Raw genomic sequence first — 19,950 nt, 5'->3', positions numbered from 1 at the left:
TGCATCAAGGATTCAGAGACTTAGAGTTAAATTTTTAGCTTGTTGTTTTATGGCTGAAGAGCACTGTCAATCAGCTAAGCGCCTGCTCTACCCATACAGCAACTGCAGTATCTGTAAACTCTTGTAAAAACAGTATGAAGACATGGTGATATTGCAGATTAATTACATCACCAGTACCCATCTGAGGGCTCTAGAGCACACCTGCCTGTTCAACCCTGAACACAGGGGACATCAGAACAGTCAATAAAAAACTATACAACATGAAAACACCTCTTAATAGCTGCAAATAAAAGCACTCAATGTTAAGACTTATTAACCATAAAATATAACTTACATTTGAAGTGAGAGGGAAGAAAAGTGTATCCGCTTAGACCACAGGCATCACAGCAGCCTGCTTTGAAAACAGGCTACCACTTTTTGGGGTAGAAATGAAAAGTGACATAGATCAGAAAGACAGCCATCTGCAAATACTTCTAAAGCTAAGTAAACAAACAAAACTGTTAGGAGTTTCCTCCAATTTATAACATTCTAATAACTGCCTATAAAAGATATCTATTCCTGTTGTAAAAATGCAACTTTTCTTGACCACAGCTGCTTGTAACTATAGCATCTTCAGCAAGAGCTTTCCAGCAAGCTTTCCTCAATACTGCAAATCCTACAGCCTATACCATAACCAGTTCAATCACAGCTTTTGCACCCTTTCGATGAGATGCAGCACTTCCCTTTGATTCTTACTTTTCTGGACACTACCTTTGGCAGAGACAAAGGGACACACTTGATGGCAAGTGAAAAGTCTCACATTAAACAAGCCTCAGAGTACACATTCAAATCCAAGACAGCAAAGTAGGCACACCACTGACTCAACTGACAGACCAGTCCATTTAGCCAGTATATTACATGCAGCCCTGCTGTACTTTGTAGTTTAGACACTGTGCCCAGTGTAATTTTCAAATTAAAGGCTATTCTCATTCCCTTCCAGCCCCTTTGCAGAGAATGGCACAGACACATTACCTTTCCCTAGTTACTCCAGAAGGCCCCATTACTCTGCTACTCATCAGCCTGTGACACCATTTCCCACAGCACACTCCTGGAAAAGCTGGCAGCCCATGCCTTGGACAAGTGAACCCTTTGCTGGCCTAAGAAGTGGCTGGATGGCAGGGCCAAATGAATGGTGGTGAGAGGTGCTGCATCCCCTTGGTGGATGGCCCCTGGTGGCCTCCCCCAGGGATCAGCCCTGGGCACAGTCCTGTTTAACATTTTTATTCATCATTGGGATGAGGGGAATTGAGTCTACCATTAGGAAATTCTCAGACGACACCAAGTTGAATGTGTGTATTGATCTGCTGGAGGGCAGGAGGGCTCTGCAGAAGGACCTGGACAGGCTGGATCCATGGGCTGGTCTTCAAGGTCCCTTCCAACCCTTAACATTCTATGATTATACAAAAAATAATTGGGATTAAGGAGGTAAATACCTTAACAGAGTAACAATATTCTCAGTGAATCAAGAGACACCAGAAGTGCCAGAAGCATTCCACAATCTACACTCTGAGGCTGAGTGTAGACAAAAGCCAAAGTATATGGAAATCTTTGGTTTATATTGGTCTTGCAATATTTGGCTCTACAGGAACAATTCCTTGTATTCTGCAATTCCTTGCATTAAGCAAAGTTAAAACATTCCAGAGGGAGAAATTTATAGCACACTCATGGGTTTGGGGGTATGGAGAATCATCTTAGGTATCCTAGCAGGGAGGAGGAAAAGTAGACATTTAAACATCGTGTGTCTCAATGGTTGCTGATAGTACTAAAGGAATCAACCCTCATCAGGCCCCTCTTGGAGAAAGAAATCAAAGCTGGGCACACACGGGATTTCCATAAACACCAGCACCTTGTTAAGGTCTCTACAGATTAAGACTTGAATTTGATGACTGCTTTTATAACTCTAAAAGTACCAATGACTAACCAATGCTGCTTTTATTAAAAGCTACAAGGTTGATGGATCTGATTGTCAAAAAAACAGTTTCTGTAACATGAGTAGAGCAAGGAGACAGGAGGACAGAAGAAGAGAAAGGGGAGCAATTTACCTAGATTAAAAAAATTCCTACCTCTGTCACTGTTCTATCTTAGGATCAGAAGATTATTTTTTACTCTGTGTTTCCCTATGCCCACCTTCATCTAGGTCAAAGAACTTCTTAAAAAGAGAAACTTAAGCAACTGTATGGTGTAATACAGGTCTCATGAATCACAGCTACCAAAAGCTAAGTACAGACGTGTATTGATAAAAAGTTAGTGATGTCACTCCTAATTAAGTGGCACTCCTCAGCTTTACAGCCTATTGTGAGCTCAACTGCAGAACAGCTGAAGCCAGATTTTAAACCATTTCTGTTCTCAAAATGAAGGTTCTGACTTCAAGTTTAAAACCCAAGTAATATTTGCCATTTAAACTGCAATGAAGTCGTCCAAATCAGTTGACTTAGGGTGTTAATTGTTTAAATTCTGCATAAGCACCCTTCAACTGTTAACAAAATTCAAAGCATGTTATCAAATACATTATCAGCAGTGAAACACAACAAAACAAAATGAACAGGGGAAAACAGGATCACGAAAACTCTTGTATATTTAGGTCATTTAACTTGGCAAAACAAAATAAAATTAGATAATTGCAGAGAAGAAATTAGAAGTACTCAAAATCCTACAAGAAATTGAAGAATGAAGTCTTTCAGATGCTGTCATGATAGTTTGTTTTGAAAAGACAAAGTATTTGTTACAATATGTGCAGGTAAGCAGCTATTGAGATACAAAGACATTGGAGGATCTCCCAAAAGAGGGAAATTACACATCAGCTCTTAGACCAAACACCTGAGTCACATCTCTGTGTAGTTGATCATAAATGATGTCACTGAAGACCTGGGTCTGATGCCAAGGTTTCTTAATAGAAAGTTACTTTTAAGTGCTATTTGGTCTTTTATTCAAATCCCCACAGTTTGCCTGCCTTCAGCTTTTAGTGATGCTTTTATTTATATGCTACATTTTGGAAACAAAAAAAAAAACCCACCACAAACACAAGAAAACCAACACAAAAATCCTAAAAACAAACTTAAATGGAAAAGTATTTTTAATAGGACTACTATCATGCAAGCTTTTCTGTGCCAGAACTTTCTTGGTTTTATGCTTTAATCCAGCATATGCACCTGACATGGCAGTTGTCTTACTCTAAAAAAGGATGCCAAACTATAATTGCAGCAACAGCTTTTGAAATCCACCACCTAAATCATCACATATTTTGTTTTAGTAGGCTTTCCTGGCTTTTGTAAAGTTTTTGTAAATCAAACTGAAGCTGTTGATCTTCCCTTGGGAACTGCTCCATACACATCCAGAAAAGTCCTGTTTCCGTGTTCCTTGTGCCATAGAACCCAGCAATGATGCGGCTCCAGAAAGCTATGACACTTGGTTTACAGGTACAGCAATTCTCACAAAGCTAGGCTTCTTGGAGCAAAAACTTCTATAATAGTGCTTGTCTCCAGCAGTCACATCTTAACAGCTACTTGAGCTTGCAACTGCTAGTTGCTGTAATTACAATTGACATGTATTTTACTATTAGAAAGCACAGAAACCTCTTTAATTGCTAAGGAAACAATTGAGAAAGCTCTCCCACCCCACATGGTAAAACACTTTACAGAATATATAACGTACCTTCTGTCATTCAGACCCAGTTGTTCCCTATTTTCCTTAAAAATTGTAGTTTTTAAATCACCACTGCTGTTATTTACCCAGAGCTATAGATAAAACTTGTTTCTACAGTAACTTCACGAGCTTTCTTAAGAGTCATGTTTGACAGATCCAGCCAAAGCCCACCTTCAATATTTAATAAGTCTGTTAGGAGTGTTAAGTACAAGAGACACAAGACCTGTTAAGTTACTCCTCTGCAGGGATGTAGGAAAGCTGTTTCTCTTCCTAGGTGCACCAATACCTGATAAGCACTGTGACATACAAGCACTAGCATTCACTATCACTATTAAATACATACAAACACAGCCACAGAGAGACAAGTGCCGAGCCTCTGGCTAGCACTTGCAAGGAAGTAGACAATGAGTGAGCAGAAAGCCACGTCCAGAGAGGTTCATAAACAAAACCCCCTGACAGTCCCAGTGCTAGCACAATTCATCCCCTCTGTTATATTCAGAAACCAAGAAACTGACATTGCACAGAAGTTCTTCTTTCAGAGGTAAGCACTAAATTTTTATTTTCTACTGAGGAGAGGAAGAGTAGGCTCCTCAAAAAAATAGCACCTAAAATAATTCAATTTGCTACAGTAGCTGAATAAAATACAAGTGGTGGGAAATTGTGAAGTTTGACAAGTTTTCTAAAGACATTGTTTTATATGACTGGATAGAAATGAGATTATTACTTATCAGGAGTCCGCATTTGGCCCACAGACACAATGCTGGCACCCCAATTTTCAGTCTTCACTTTGGACAAAACCTAAGGTAATTCATTTTGTCCAAATTTTCAGCAGGTTCAGCACCTAAAGCACCATGCTTAAAAACATTTCCAAATAACAGATTAGCAAAACAAGTCTAAGAGCACTGACTTTTCATAAAAATATAAATAAATTAATGCTGCAACAAGAATACATAGGGTTACTTATATTTTCTAGAATACAGGATCAGTAGTCATAATTCATGCTGATTGAGAAAATAATACAAGTAGTTTCAGATTGTTTCATCTCTGGAATAGGAAGGCACACTTTTGGAAAATCCACTTATTTCAATAAAATTATTCTCTTAATTAAGCCTACCTTTTCAAGTATAATTGCATCTATTTGCAAACACACTACAAGCAACAAAACTTTTGTTAAAACTTGGGACAACATGCTCTGCAGCCTCAAAATAGCAACTTTTCCACTTAAGTAAGAAAAGCATAGGTTTTCAGTCAAGAACACTAAAACAAATTTCAGGATATTTGTAAGCTGAAAGTTCCAAAGCCATAAGTCTGAGATGGTATTCCAGTTTCAAAAGGGGCCCACAAGGATCCCAGCTTTGACAGAGGAATGCAGCTCCTCAGTAAAACTTCATCTAAGTTAATTGTTTTAGAAAGCAGCACTGACCACACACATACAGTGTACCTGCCTGTCAGATGTGTTCACCTTGGTTACCAGATGAAGATATTGTTATTTTGCCTTAGACAAATAGTTGCTCCAAGTGTGCAATTTTAAGAAAACTAGTAAGGTAAATTTATCCTGTAAGTTTGGAGATTTGTTAGAATTACTAACAGGTTTCATGTTAACATTCATTTCAGTCCTTCTGTGAAAGAAAAAAAAAAAAGAAAACCCTAGGAAACTGAAAAAACAAAAGACAGAGATATATCAGATCCACAACACAAAGATAACACTTGCAAGTAATTCCCTGATGTACAAGAAACCTCAAATACTCAAGAAGTATATATATATAGAGAGAGAGAGAGAAGAGTCTGGTTACTCTTCACAGTCAGGGTGGTAAAACAAACTCCAAAACTAAATAATCAGCCCAGAACTAAAACTCGTATAATAATCACCACTGGCTGGCTAACTGATCACATATTAAAGCAAGCTGTCCGAGTTTCAACTCAAGACCCTGAGCTACAATCATAACATGGGAAAATCAATCAATCATAACATGGGAAAATCAATCAAAGCATAGTTCAGACTGAACTAAAAATAACTTTTTAAAAGTATCAGTGAGACTTGGCCCTTTTGAATGTTTTAGGGCTAGAACCATTTCTAACGACCACAGCTAACAGATAATTTAGTATCAGAATCAATGGTCATGTTCTAGTCATAGATCAAATTTAAGCACTGAGAAACTACAGTAGTATAGGAACTATTTATTTGCCCTCTTGAAGATAAACCTACCTCTGTGTGTAGGCCCAAAACGAGGCTACATTTTATTCTCAGAGGCTTCACCCTCTTCTTAAAGCCAACTCCATACTTCACTGTGTTTAACAGACCTTTAGAAGCCATTAGCCTAACAAATACATTGTTAATGGAGTAAGTGCTAACACCACTCAGGCATAAATGGGAAACAGTCTTCTTCAAAGACTTCATCATATTGCTGTAATTTTGGTTTCGCCAATGAGCCTGCAAAGATTCAGTGTTTCTGGGATAAGCACAGTGGCTGATTCAGTGTGCTCAATAACTGAAACACAAGAGCTAGGTACCAGGCATTGTCAACACAGTGCATTAAAAAAAAAATTCAACAATGCTCCCTCCCTACCAAATATCGTGATCATCTTTTGCCTTCTCTAATTCTGTCTTACAGACTTGAAATTACTAGAAAGGAAACAGCTGAGGAATGCTGCTACTCTTATGCCACGCTTTCCATTGACTGTCATTTCAGGAATGCATATAGGAAAGTAAAGGAGCTTGGAATGTCTCCGCCCATCCAGCAGCATCAGAAGCTGGCCAGCTTAGGGATGGCTCCACTGCCTTACAGCTGCATTCCAGTTTACATTTTACGGCTATCTAGATCAATGAAGAAAAATATACTGTTGGGCACTGACAAAGCATTTGTTAGGCAAATGTCCTCATCTGCTGCATGTCTCACTCAGTATCACTGTATTTATATACAATACAGCGGCAATAAGATGTAATATACAGTTTCTTGGTTGCAAGAATCCCAGAAAGGTGTACTCATGCTACAGATCAAAACTACTTCTACACTGCTTCCAGAGCAGATTAGTTTGTCTAAGTCTAACTCACCCGAACATATCCTTGGATAAAATATCAGTATTTGCTAGACCATGCATGTTCCTCAGTTTCACATGGTAGGAGCCCAGCCTCAGGAAACACAATTACACCGAGAGGGACTACCAATTTGCTGGGCTCTCAGTTTTTGAGAGGATTGCACTAAGTGTCTTACTAGCCTAAGTAATAACTTTGAGAAAGGGAGCAACTGAGAGCATGAGCAAAGGGATAAACAAGTAAAGAACTGGACAAGAGCCTGTCAAACCATCTGTTCCAACTAAAACGTAGCACATATTTTTAAGCCTGGAATACAGATCCTTCCAGAGTGGTATATCTACTAGTGATTTATACAGACTGCTTCTGTCTCCTAGCCTCAAATTTAGCTAACAACTGAAATGCAATTTTCGGTAAAACGGCATTCTTGCTACTACAATGTCAAAATCATAAAAGCCTTAAACCAAGGCCTTTGTGTTCATATTAGTTTTATTCATACATACAAAAGCACATCTCACCTACTCTTACAAGGTGCTTTTTGATGACTTATCATGAGAAAGTGTTCTAGCAATATCAAAAATAGAGTAGAACACATAGAAAATCACAGACAAAGCTGTACAGTAAAAGCAGCATTAATGCTACAGTGAAATTCATATCTAGAGACCAGTAGAAATTGTCCCCGAACATCAGCTTCAGAAAATACTAAAGCCCTGCCAGCTGAATTCATCCTTACACTGGAATGCAGAACTCTTCCTCCATGACTAGCAAGTTTAAGAAACCTGTCAGTTACACTGATGTGAAAACTGGCTTTAAATACTTTAGGTAATTTCTATATGCTAGAATTCACTTGCGTTCATGCACAAGAAATATCTGTAGCAATGAAAATACACAGCAATCCCAGGTTCGGACTTGACAGACCACTCAGAAATAACAAACCTAAAATGAAGAGATTGTTACTCGTTTCTTTCATAAAACACCAAGGAGAATGCAAATTGTTGAATACAGTATTTTAACTTATGAAAAAATCACACCTTTTTTCCCCTCTTCTTGCCTCCATTTCAAAGAGAAGGAAACATCTTAGATGACAAGAGCAGTAGGAAGTTAACAAGTACTTACTGTACCATCTGAACCTAGCTACTGTAACTACAGAGAGAAAGATCTGTGGCCCACACAAGAACCAATTACAAAAGGGAATTTAAACAAATATGTCTCTGTAGTCTGATCACTGAGTGAAGTCAACATTACATTTCTTTCCGGACTGATTTTCTCTGTGGTTTGTTGCACAGATTAAAAAAAAAAAAAAAAAAAAAAAAAAAAAAAAGAAGCCACGATAAAAGAATAATAAAACAAGCTGAGCAAATTACTCCAAAATTCTCAGTGGTAGAACATCCACCATGAGAGCATTAGGAGGTTTGGTGATTAGTAGGTTGGTTCCCCTCCAAACAGCAAGACTTTGACATCAGTTTTGTAACTGAGTACAAACCTTTCTGTACAAAGCAAAGTCCTCCTACTCAACAGTTTTGAAAAGTTAACAAATTTGTCATATGCACCAGTATTTGCATTCTCTGAAAGAGTCATGGCAGAAGTCAGAGCGAGGAGGCTACTAGGATAGCTTTGAGCTATTCTATACCTTCCTTACCCTTGGTTGTTGGGTGCTGCTGCTATGGTGCAAACACTCTAGAGATTTAAGACGCTGGCAATCTTGTCTTCGCTGTTACAGCTTGATGTGCTGCACATGTTGTGGCCCCAGCTCAAATAAATGACTTCTGTCACCACTCATCAGATGTACTGTGGACAGTGCAGCCATAAGGCTCAATCAAGTTCTAAGGCAAAGGGATCCAGTGCTGGTAGATTTTATGTCCCTTTTGCATCACTGGTTGCAGCAAGAAAGGGTGTTGTAACAAGGACACATTTGGCGTCAAAGGTATCCATATTTGTTACTATATCAGGTACAAAGAATACGCCACCAGAAGCCCTGACAGAACTTTTCACATAAACAGTTGGAAGAACTCCTGCAAAGGAATGTACTTCTTGTCTAAGAAATAAATTTCAAAGAACCCAAAAGAAATTAAGACAGCAGTAACTGTCCTTACTCAGAAAGAGTAAGCAAGCATTCTGTGAAACACACAATCTTAATTGGTATTCAGGGATAAACACAGCATAGTCTTACAACAGCAGCAGCAGCAAATCAAAATTTCTATCAAACACTCCATACTGCTCTATCTGCAAACCAGTATGTAACTATAGTGTTGCTAAAACAGTCTCACCTTCACATTCAATTGAGCACCTAAAGAGTTGCAGAAAAACACTATTTGATACAGAGAGAGAGCCTTCAAGGAATTTTGCTTAATTAAACTGTAGTTGTCACAGACAAAAAAAAATGGCATGAATCCTTCAGCAAGGAGTAGGGGCCTCAACCAACAACATCCCCTGTGGATGCACAATGACCCCCATGCACAAACAGCCAAGACAATTTCCCTACTTCAAAAGCAGTACCCTCCCCAGAACAGGCAAGATCAGCACAGCAGGACGTTCTTTTCATGCTGTGTGGTGGAATCAGGCTACAGCACTCACCTTCCTCACCCAGAGAGAATGAGGCCAGAAACAAGGTTACCATCTCCTAAGTGTGAGTGGCCTCAAAGAAAAAGGGCAGTCCAAAAGCAGGCTGCATAAACTGTGATACCCAATGACAGCCTAATCTCAGCCAGTGCTGAGGTGTGTGCAGGTACTCCACACTGCACATCCAGCATTCCCAGGGGAGCAATGTGCACAGGAAATCCAGCCTTCCAGGAAACTGGCCACATCGTGGTCCCTCCCCACTGCATGCAGCCTTTCCACAGTGCTGTCCAGAAAGGGTGGGCTCCACTTTCCTGTACAAATCTCTATGTAACTTCTAGACCAACTACTTTCAGCCATTTGGCAATAAATTCCAGTCAGAGCTAGTGAACTAAATCCTCTTTCATGAAAGCCAAGGAAAGCAGAAGAGAGTCCAAACTCTGAGGAATGATAGGTGTTAAGCTTTCAGGACGAGAGAACTGAATCCCACTCTGAAAAAATACGTCTGCCTAAGAAGAGAACAGGTTTTATGGAAAATATTATATAGCCTCTTCTTGACATTATTTCAGAATATGCCACTTCTACCCCCCTCTCCGGAGACACTAATAATCTGTAAGGTCACAGCTCATCTTTGGACCTCTTTCTTTTCTAAAGTTCCCCTTACATTCCATTGTTAAGGCAGATTAGCAAAGCTGCACTTTAAGTTAGATCTCATCCTGCATAACAGCTGTCTGGGAGTGCAACATTCAAACCTTCCACCTCCACTAGAGTAATGGGGCACTCACAGCTGAGTGTAAATTTTAGTTCTCATTTAAAAATTTTCTGGTCTTACAAATACATACACACAATATGTGTATAATGCAGATTATGCAGCAGGCTTAACCACACACTATCCTGCTGCAGTATATATCTTACACTGCATATATATATATCTCATAGATAAAATAGGAACAGTACACAGCAGTTTTGTCCTCTGTGCTGAAGGCCTAACCTGAGGATTTGTACAGAACAAGTTCTTAAAGCGAGCTTTGAACTCAAAATTACATAGAGGAATAATAACCATCACCTAACGACAATTTTTCCACTTCTGAAAGATACTAAAGAACGTAACTCATCTGTCCTCAGATATGATGTACTCAAGTCCACTCATCTGTGCACATGCAGATATAAAACAAAATCTGCTCACTGGCACTGTGAAGAGCTGAAGCAAGTATCTATATATATCCTCCCCCCTTTCCTCCTCTCAGCTACCAAGTCAAGTAATTGTTTTCTTTCCCGCATGCATGAAGAGAAACAATTCTACATGCAGCTTTCTGATGGTGATGGCATTCTACCCCACTCAGAGGAAAAGCTTAGCTAATGGCTTCAGCAACAAAGCTTGATGCTGCATTAAAGACCAGACCTGATGTTCACCAGAATTTCAGGATTAATGGTACTTTCCCCTCAGCACTTCCAACTACCTGTGAAAAATAAAACAAAGCTGAAGTCTCTTCCTATAACTTCCATATGTAGCAGAAAAATCAAAGTCTAAATATTAAATATTTAATTCGATCACTACTTCAGACATATGCATTTGCCCTCAATAACTGAAAAAAAAAATTAATGGAAGACAAAAAAGACACAACCCAAAAAAAGTACAGTAATTTTATCTTTGCTGAGATAAATTTATTTCTCTGAAGCAGCAATGTCTACACGGGAACTGACAGACGACACAAAACAAAAAAACCCCAACTAGTGAACCACAAAGCAACAGCACACCATGGCAGTCCTAAACACAACAACATGGACTTGAACACAATTACCATCTGTCAGTCAAAACTGTCAGGAAGAACGACATGTTTTTGAAGAGTTCCCTTTGAGAACAGATACAGCTTTGTTCACGCTGCAGCCAAATTTGATTGATTAATTCATATTGTAGACTGCATCATGTGTGATTTGCACCTTTTATATGGCATATTAGAGGAAAATAAGATTTGGTGTTAATAATGAAGCAAAACGTTTCAAAGTCAGTCATAGGCAGGGATTTGTTACGTCTTTTTTATAGCAACAGGTAACCTTCACTTACTGTACAGCCTCAAGAGGATGATAACTTCACAACTCTTATTTGCTTTCAATACCATAAAATCAGAAAAGGTCCTTTGGTATCACTAAAGGAGGGGAGGGGAAAGGAGGAGCATGAGCAAGAATTTTAGCAGTGATGTAAATCTTTACCTCTGTTCCCTTAGACTTTGCCCTTCCAAACTGCAAGCTGACTACAACGTAAAAAAAAAGGGGGGGAGAATATGCTCAGAATTATCCCAATCGAAAGTTTTTTGTATATCAAAGACATTCTGAAAAGGGCATCTAGACATCAGAAAGACAGAATGCCATCTCTCACTCTAACAATAGAGTAAAACTAAACGTCATCCTTCCCCCTACCAATGGCTGGACTACAGCAATTTGCAGACCCAAGGATCTAACCAGTTAAGGTATGGCTTCTCATACAGAGCTCCCTGGAAGCATGAAGCTACCATAACTTGATTAGAGGAGGATAAATACAGCAAACCTTGCACTGAAGTGACAGGCTAGCCTGCAGTCAGGTACCCGTGCTGCTGTAACACGCTGACAGGCTTAACCACAACACACTCATTCTTCCAGTTCACTTCACAACTGAAAGCAAACCAACACCCTTCACAGGGGAGCAAGCGACAACTCAGACACAGCAAACAGAGCAGAGAGTCGTAGAATTTTATATCCAATGTTCAAGAGGGGATTCTATCCAGTTCTGCAAGGCAGTTCATGTATTTCTAGAGCCTCACATCCTTGAAAAACCTATATAGGATGGAGAAAACAAATTCACCATCTCATTTTTTTTAATGTAAGAAACCACCTCACCTAACCATTTTGGGAAGATTTCTACTTGATCAACCTACAACACATAACCAATAAGATTTTTTTTAACTACTGAACAACTTCTAGACTTAAGAACGAGAAGCTAGCCTGTAAAAGATTTTTTTTTGCTTTCCAGATATTCAGTGAATCTAATATTGTGTGGAAGCTCTTGGCCTTCTAGAAAAAAAAAACTGTTCAGGCAAACCCGCATTATCTCCGGATTGCCACAGCCTTTCCTTATTAGGCTAACGTTTTGAGATTCCAATCAGACTGCTATGAAGTTCAACATGCACAAAGCATCCATTTTGAGGAAACTTCACAGCCAGTTTCCCGTCCATTCCCCCCCGGCCCAAGTGAAAGTTACCTCCCTCGGCACTAACCCCCCTCCCACATACCAACACCAGAACAAAGCGATACGGATTGGGTTTTTTACTACTTTCCAACGCACAGAAGAAAAATTTAAGACCTCGGCTCCCCTAGAAGTTCAGCTTTCACACTGCGGCGGGAGCCATCGGTAACGAAAACAAACAGCCCCTTACTGATAAGCCTTTCTATGTCATGAACAAAACACTGGTTTCCCCTAGAAACCGGAGAGAAATAGATGATCCGTCTCCCAGCACGGTCGCCCGCACACAAGAGCAGCCTTTAATCGGCTCAACTACTGCGGAACCGGGGAACTACTACCGGGATCCCGGGCAAGGGGCAGCGGCGGAAGCGCCCCCGAGGCCAGCCCGCTCCTCTCACCTGCGGTCACCCTCCCACGCCGGGGGCACCTGCCTCCGGCCCCCTCAGCACACAGAGGGCAGGGCCCGCTCCCCCCGGCCCTCCGAGGGAGGAAACGAAAGAGGGGAAAACGAAAGAGGGTCAGCGGCACCTCCTTCCCGCCGGAGGAGAGGCCCATCCGCCCCTCCCGTCGCCCTGCTCGCGGGGAGGGGGTGCAGCCTCCCGCCCCTGCAGCCCCGCCGGCCCGGGGCTCGGCCCGCGGCCCCCGGCGGTTCCCAGGCTGACCCTGCCGCCACCTCCCCACCCCGACACCCCCCAGCGGAGGGAGCGCAGCCGCCTCCGGCCCCTTCCTCCTCCACCTCCTCCTCCGAGGGGGGCACTCGGCCGGCCTCGCCCCACCCCCCCTCCGCCGCAGCCCGGCCAGGGGTCCCTCGATCGGCCCAGCACCGACCTGGTGGAGAGCGGTGAGCCCGTCCACATTGGCGTAGTTGATGTCGGCACCCCGCTCCAGCAGTCGCAGCACCTCCTCGGTGTCTCCGCTGGAGCAGGCGGCCAAGAAGACGGCGCCGTCGTCGAACTTCACCTTGGTCTTCTTGCGTTTGACCACGGGCGGCTCCAGGTCGGTCTCAGAGCCGATCCAGCGCTTCAGCTGTTCGTTCCGCTTCTGCTTGGCGTCCGCCATCTTCATGCCCCGCTCGCGCCGGCCCCCTCAGCCCCGGCCGCGCCGAGCGTACACTTTATACCGCCACTATCCCACAGCGCACCGCGGCCGCGCGCGCTCACCCGCCCAGGGAGGGCGCGGGGCGGGCGGGGAGCGGGCGGGCGGGGCGGGGTCGTTAGCATAATCTCGCGAGATTGCCGGCGGGCAGCGCGCGAGCGGGCGGGGCGGTGTGGGGCCGGGCCGAGCTGGGAGTGGAGAGGGAAAGGGGGAGTGGGAGGGGGGTGTGGAGGTGGGAGTGCGGTGGGGAGAGGGAGAGGGAGTGGGAGTGGGAGAGGGAGTGGGAGAGGGAGAGGGAGTGGGAGAGGGAGAGGGAGAGGGAGTGGGAGAGGGAGTGGGAGAGGGAGAGGGAGTGGGAGTGGGAGAGGGAGTGGGAGTGGGAGTGGGAGTGCAAGTGCAGCCCCGCCTCCGTCGCGCAGCTTCGCTGAAGGCAATGTCCATTCCCGTGTGCGACCTCTGTCACCTGCGGCAGCATCGGTGTTTTCTGCCTGCGTTGGCAAACGGGGCACATGGAGCCACTTGACGGAAAAAAGGACATACATGGAGCAACTTGCTTGAGGGTCCGTTGTTTTGGGAGGCTAGACATAACCACTTCAGACCAGCTTGATGTACAAAAGTGCCAACTCCCATTTGTCTCTACACTTTAGGAGGCTTCCAGGGAAGCTGGAGAGGGACTCCTTGTCAGAAACTGCAGTGATAGAACCAGGAGTAATGGGGACAAATTAGACTAGATATTTTTGTAAAAAATTCTTTACTATGAGTGTGATGAGGCACTGGAACTGGCCCAGGGAGGTTGTGGATGTCCTGGCCTTTACAGTGATCAAAGCCAGTTTGGATAAGGCCTTGACCAACCTGGTCTAGTGGGAGGTGCCACTGCCCATGGCAGGGGATTGGGATTAGATGATTTTTAAGATCTAAGCCAACCCCATAACATTCTATGATTCTATCATTCTACATAGCAGTGGACAAGGCCCTGTGCTTATTGTCCATTTCACTTACAGTTCACTTCCATGATGTCAAAACCTGGGGTAGCACAGCCATCCTTTCTCTAGGGAGAAAACAAGTAGTTGCAAACCATGCAGCATTTGAAGATACAAAGACTAAAATCCTTTTATTCAGAGTTGCAACTTCTAGGAACCAAGCTATTACAGATAATAAAGTTTTTTCTATGTACAGGATGTTTTCTTTAGCTAAAAGCAATGTGTATTTTGCTTTAAATGGAATAATTTCTGGGGATAAAATGTGGTTTTGAGCTTACTGGAAAATAAGTTTTATTTTCAACTAATTATAGGAAACAAAGTATAGTTTGAGAGGGTCACCAAACCTCATACACTCCAAATTTTGCATGATTCGTGCTTTTCTAATTATAATGTCTCCTTCTTATGGTGAGCAGTCTTGCAGCCGACTGAGGCTTTTATTTCCATTTTTATTGATGAAGATATCAGTGACATTTCACAAGTAGTAGTTGCAAGGTACCTGCAGCAACGTGCTGTTCTTAATGTCTTTCAGAAGAGATTTTTCATCTGGAGATATTTGCATAATATCCATCAGACTTACTCATACAGCAGTGCATGAGATATATGCACTGACAGTTTGCAGGCATAATGTGATTGAGAATGAAAGACAACATCTGGTAAGTCAAGATGAAAGATTTGCCAGAGAAAGATTTGCAGTCTAAGTAGGTGGATGAAAGATTACCTGGCACCTAATTTATGTCTTCTCATTGGCAGCCTATCCTGTGTGACTATCCAGGGGTACATTTTAGATTCCTGGGTTTGAAAATGTGGCTGACTGCAGAGTACAATTCAGAACCAGTCCTTGCAGTGTTTACTACTCACACAAACGATTTAGTTGTGCTTGGGCATAGCACTGGTACCATCAGCATGGCATGGACAATTACTAGCCAGGAGCTTGGCTGCATCACCCGATTCATGTCTAAGGAGGAAATTTGTGTGGGCTCCAGCCTCCTGCTGTGGTCTTGTCCTTGTGGACAAACTCCCCTGGGGACAGACTTTCAACCCAGTGCCATTTCCCAATGACTTGAAAACCATAACCCAGAAGAAGGTAATGCAAGATAAAAGCTGCATTCTCCTGTGCGAGATGTCTCGGGTATTTTACAAGTCACTTCCCCATCATGCTGCTTCTCTCTCAGCTGGCTGTCTGAAAATTTGACTCTTCAAGAAATCTCATATCTGAAGAATGTTTGATTTCAACAAACAATATTTAAATAGAGAGCAACAAAGTAATTCTAGGCAAATAGGTAGGCATGTGTTCAAAATGCACTCCCTCAGGAATTTCAGTGTCATGGAGCGTGTTTCTAAGTTTTCATCAGAGCTCCAGTCCCCTCTCCTTGATTTCAGTTTTCCAGCTCAGCTTTTTCTTTCTGGTCATGGACCCCCTTTTAACTCCAACTTGCTCTTCTTGGCTTGTTAGTGAAATGCAGAGGTTCTATAGCTCATATTTGTTCCTAAGTATCATACTGTTAGTTTCGTTTTAAAAACCAGATCTCATACTTTCCCTTTATTCTTCTCTCCAGGAAAGATTTTTTTCTCTTATTCAGGTCCAGCTTTTCAGAGAACTTCAGCAAATATTTTTCCATATACTGCAGCTATTTGTACGTTCTACATTCTTGACATAATTTTCCTTGACTTTTTAATTTTTTTGGATTGTGCCTCAGGGTTGGGAGTTCTGTTATGTTTGAGGCGTTTTGCAGACACTACAGGCTATACACTATAATTCGTTTGTACAGTCAGTTGAAACTCAGATATTGCATATATATTGGATATAAATGTCTTTTGGAGATAGCTGTGTGCTCTACTGGAAATTATATGTAGTTCTTAAATCTAGCAAAACATATGGTGTTTCTTAAGCAGAAGTAGAGCTGTCATTCATGTAAACTCCTTAATCTCTACAAGTGTTCACCCTTCAAGAAGGGAATAATAATACTACTAATAATATTTTTAATTGCTAATTTTTCCTATCTCATATCTCCTATAAATGTTTGTAATTTCAATAGCAAAGGCATATTGGGCCATATTCTTTACCCCATTGGAATGCCATTCTACCCCATGTCTAATGTCCATTCCATTTTATTGTAAAATCAGTGTAGCTGAGAGAAGATGAGACTGTCTACAGCTTCTAATTCTGTATTAATTGAGATCAACATATGTAAATGCCAATAATAACTTCTGTAGAAATATGAAATTCTTTTCCCTTTTTCTCTCTAAGCATGGAGTGTTAAATTCATTTGTGCAGAGGGTTAGAGCAAACATACATTAAAGCTATATTTGAAGACCATATTAAAAGTGAGAATCTAATTAATTCTAAAAGAGTCACTACTGCAAGAGAGGGTCACAAGAGTGAATTAGATAACTGCATAAGTGTGCATGTGTGTTTACAATAATCATAGTATGCTAACAGGAGATGCTTAACTTTTTGAGCAACATTATGAGTGCAACTTAAGGACACACTAAGTTAGACCTCGTTTCATCTGGGTTTTTTGATGTATTGCTACCAGCCTACCCAACACACAAGGTGTGCTGTTAAATCCTTTGTTTGTATGTATATACACAACACTAAAGGTGATTAAGTATGTGATTTTCCACATACAAATATTAGCGCTGAATTCAGTAGGACTGCTTTTCTGTAGAGGTAACCATGAAAATATTTTATAGGGATAACATCTCTGTATATACATATTTCCAGTTAATTTAATGACAGGCTTCAAGTGATCAATACAATGATTTAGCAATGAGATTGCTATCAGTGTGCTTTCTGGCTTTCCATTTTTTCTTAAAAGCATTACAACCATTGTTGAAACCTATTTCACACAGGCTTCTAGACAACAGAAGTTCACAGATGAAGATTTTGCACTGATTTTTTACCCAAAATTGTCATCTTTTAGGATGTAGAATTTTATTCTGAGCTCCAATTGGATAATTGCTGCCTTGCCTCTCATTTTGAACAGCATTACACACAATGTGGCTTCTAAAAATTTTGTCTTCACATTTTTCTCTCCCCATTGAAGGAAAACTACTATATCACAGTTAATCCATTCCAGCTCTGGGAAAAAAAGGCAATTTGAAGGATAGTGACAAATATCACATATATATATATTGAAACTTTCTAATAAATAAAACTTTCTAATAAATTTAACAGATTGTTATAAAGAATCATGGATGGTAAAATCAGAGAAAGGATAACAAAATACAAAAGTATTTTCACATGAAAACACCATGACAGAGATACTTATCACAAGAATAAGGCATTTCTTTAATTGTTTTACTTGACAGCCATTTCTACCTTTAAATCTGGCGTATTCTCTACCCTGATTGTGTGACACACCCACACATCTAACATGAAATCTCTGGTACAATCCTTATCCAGAAAAAAAGAGGTATGAGGACTATGCACAAATTGCTATCAAATTTTCCAAGTAAACTATGTAAGAAGCAGACTTCTTGCTCTTTAGTCAGTTCTGAGTAAGATTCTTATACAGAAACCCACATTTCAAGGTGAGTTACTGTTTGATAATGCATAATCCTGAGTCACCAAAACCAAAACTAAAACTACCATAGCAACCAGAGCACAGATTTATAAACTCTGCAGTTCTGAATTGGATTTGCAATGATGTATTCTCCCAGCATCTTCCATGAGCTTTACACAGATTGGTGCCTCTGTATTCCTGAATGGCAATGCAAGCTAACATTTAAACTTGATTCACATAGTGATGCTCTCACATATTTTTATGTGTACCCATCTGTTAAACTAGCATTTGTTCTACAGACAATTCCAACAGTACATGGATTAAGCTAAAAATAGTTGTCTTGGCTAGTAAAAAGTAACACTATGTCCTTTAGAAATAGAAAAATATACTTATTTATGAATTTGACTTTATAAAATCATTCTTACTTTCAATTACATTTAAGTTTTGTCTAGTCATGTAATAAAAAAAAAAGAACTGAGCCATATGTTGTGTAACAGAAATAAAGGTGCTCTGTTTCTATCCAATCTTTGCAGTTCTGGGAATACTGCATATGTATGGATGCAGACACAGTGTTAGACACTGCTGTGAGAGTTGTCCATTTTGTCCTCTTGATATTGAGAACAAGTATCTTTGGTTTATTTTGCTATCTTAAAGGCTACATAACCTCATAGTAACTTTTATGAACCTCTGCTCAACTTCCTGAATTTAAAGTGTTTCTTTCCCACTCATGTGTGTGGCTTGAGTCAAGGAGCATACTGCTGAAACACACAATTTAAATACTGACGGGGAATGGAATGACCTGTCCCTCTGAAATGCATTCAAGTTGTTCCCTGTGAACTGCATTCTGAACATATCACAGCTGGGAAACATATTTTCAGGGCCGCAGGAGAATGTTTTGGACAAGTAGAAATGAAAGACATCCTATTCTAGCTTCTCATTCACAATGCGAATGTAAATATACTCAAGGGTTATCGACATCCATGACACATTTCTGCCTTTCTGCTACCAGAAGGTATATGAATTTCCTTTTAAATATTTGTTTTGGTATATGGCATTTCTCTAAACTAAAAATATTAAAATCTATACGCGGCTGAACAATTGGCTTGGCTTGGATTTTGGGCATCTGTATGCCTTGTTGCTCATGGTGCCCACAGGCTCTATTTTTGTGAGCACATGACATAACTAACTGCACAGTCACATCGTGATTAGTCTTAGCAATGTAGTAACACAAGTGACACACCTATATCACTGCAAAAATAATGTCAACCTTTAGTCTATTCAGAAAGCCACTAAAATGAGGAGTTTCTTAAGAATGAGTACCGGCTCTTAGCCTACAGAAATGCTTATTTATGAGAATATTCATAAAGACCTGTGTCTCTGAATACAATAGAAAAAAGCAACTGAAAGCAGTTTTCTTGCTCAGAAATCACTTCTAGTAGTTCATTGTCCTAATAAACACTTCTACTATTTTTCTCTCCCTTGTATTTCTTATGAGCCCTTTGATTGCTATGGAAAGTACTTTTGTAGGTAAATTCTCACACTACAGCTCAACTGATCAGACTTCATCCTAAACCATCAAGTGACTTCTTCTTTGGTGACCTCCTATTTTTCCTAAGTACAAGGCCATAAAGAAACTGAATTGCTTCATGTTGGTTCAAAAGAAGAGTTACTTAACTGAGACCATAAACTGAGGCAAAATTACAGCAGCCACTAATGTAACACTAAGGTACTCCAGAAACTTTAACATCTATATCATAAATGCAGAGATGTATGCTTTAGAATATTTTTAAATGACTTCTGGTTTGGAAGCTTGCGACTTTCAACCCCCATCTGATGAAATTACATTTCCTAACCATTCCAATATTGGTCTGCAACTCCCCCATT

General features: G+C 40.8%; 1 protein-coding gene and 1 long non-coding RNA gene across 3 annotated transcripts in view; one reads left to right on the top strand and one right to left on the bottom strand.

Moving 5' to 3' along the window:
* The window catches only part of PPP1R12A (protein phosphatase 1 regulatory subunit 12A), a 113,794-nt gene extending 100,138 nt beyond the window's left edge, over positions 1–13,656 (bottom strand). Inside the window, exon 1 of one of the 2 annotated variants that reach the window (XM_063396416.1) lies at positions 13,314–13,656. In XM_063396416.1, coding sequence (XP_063252486.1) covers positions 13,314–13,550 — 237 coding nt within the window. In that variant the 5' untranslated portion in view covers positions 13,551–13,656. The remainder of the gene's footprint in view (positions 1–13,313) is intronic. The other variant, XM_063396415.1, reaches the window with a different exon arrangement.
* Positions 13,657–13,977: 321 nt separating this feature from the next.
* Positions 13,978–16,860, top strand: LOC134549356 (uncharacterized). Its single transcript, XR_010080075.1, has 3 exons — positions 13,978–14,140; positions 15,090–15,213; positions 15,311–16,860. It is a non-coding gene; the product is annotated as an uncharacterized LOC134549356 (long non-coding RNA).
* Positions 16,861–19,950: the final 3,090 nt, after the last annotated feature.

This window comes from Prinia subflava, chromosome 4, assembly GCF_021018805.1.
Source record: "Prinia subflava isolate CZ2003 ecotype Zambia chromosome 4, Cam_Psub_1.2, whole genome shotgun sequence".
NCBI classification, from domain to species: Eukaryota; Metazoa; Chordata; class Aves; order Passeriformes; family Cisticolidae; genus Prinia; species Prinia subflava.
This window is presented reverse-complemented; position numbering and strand designations above follow the sequence as displayed.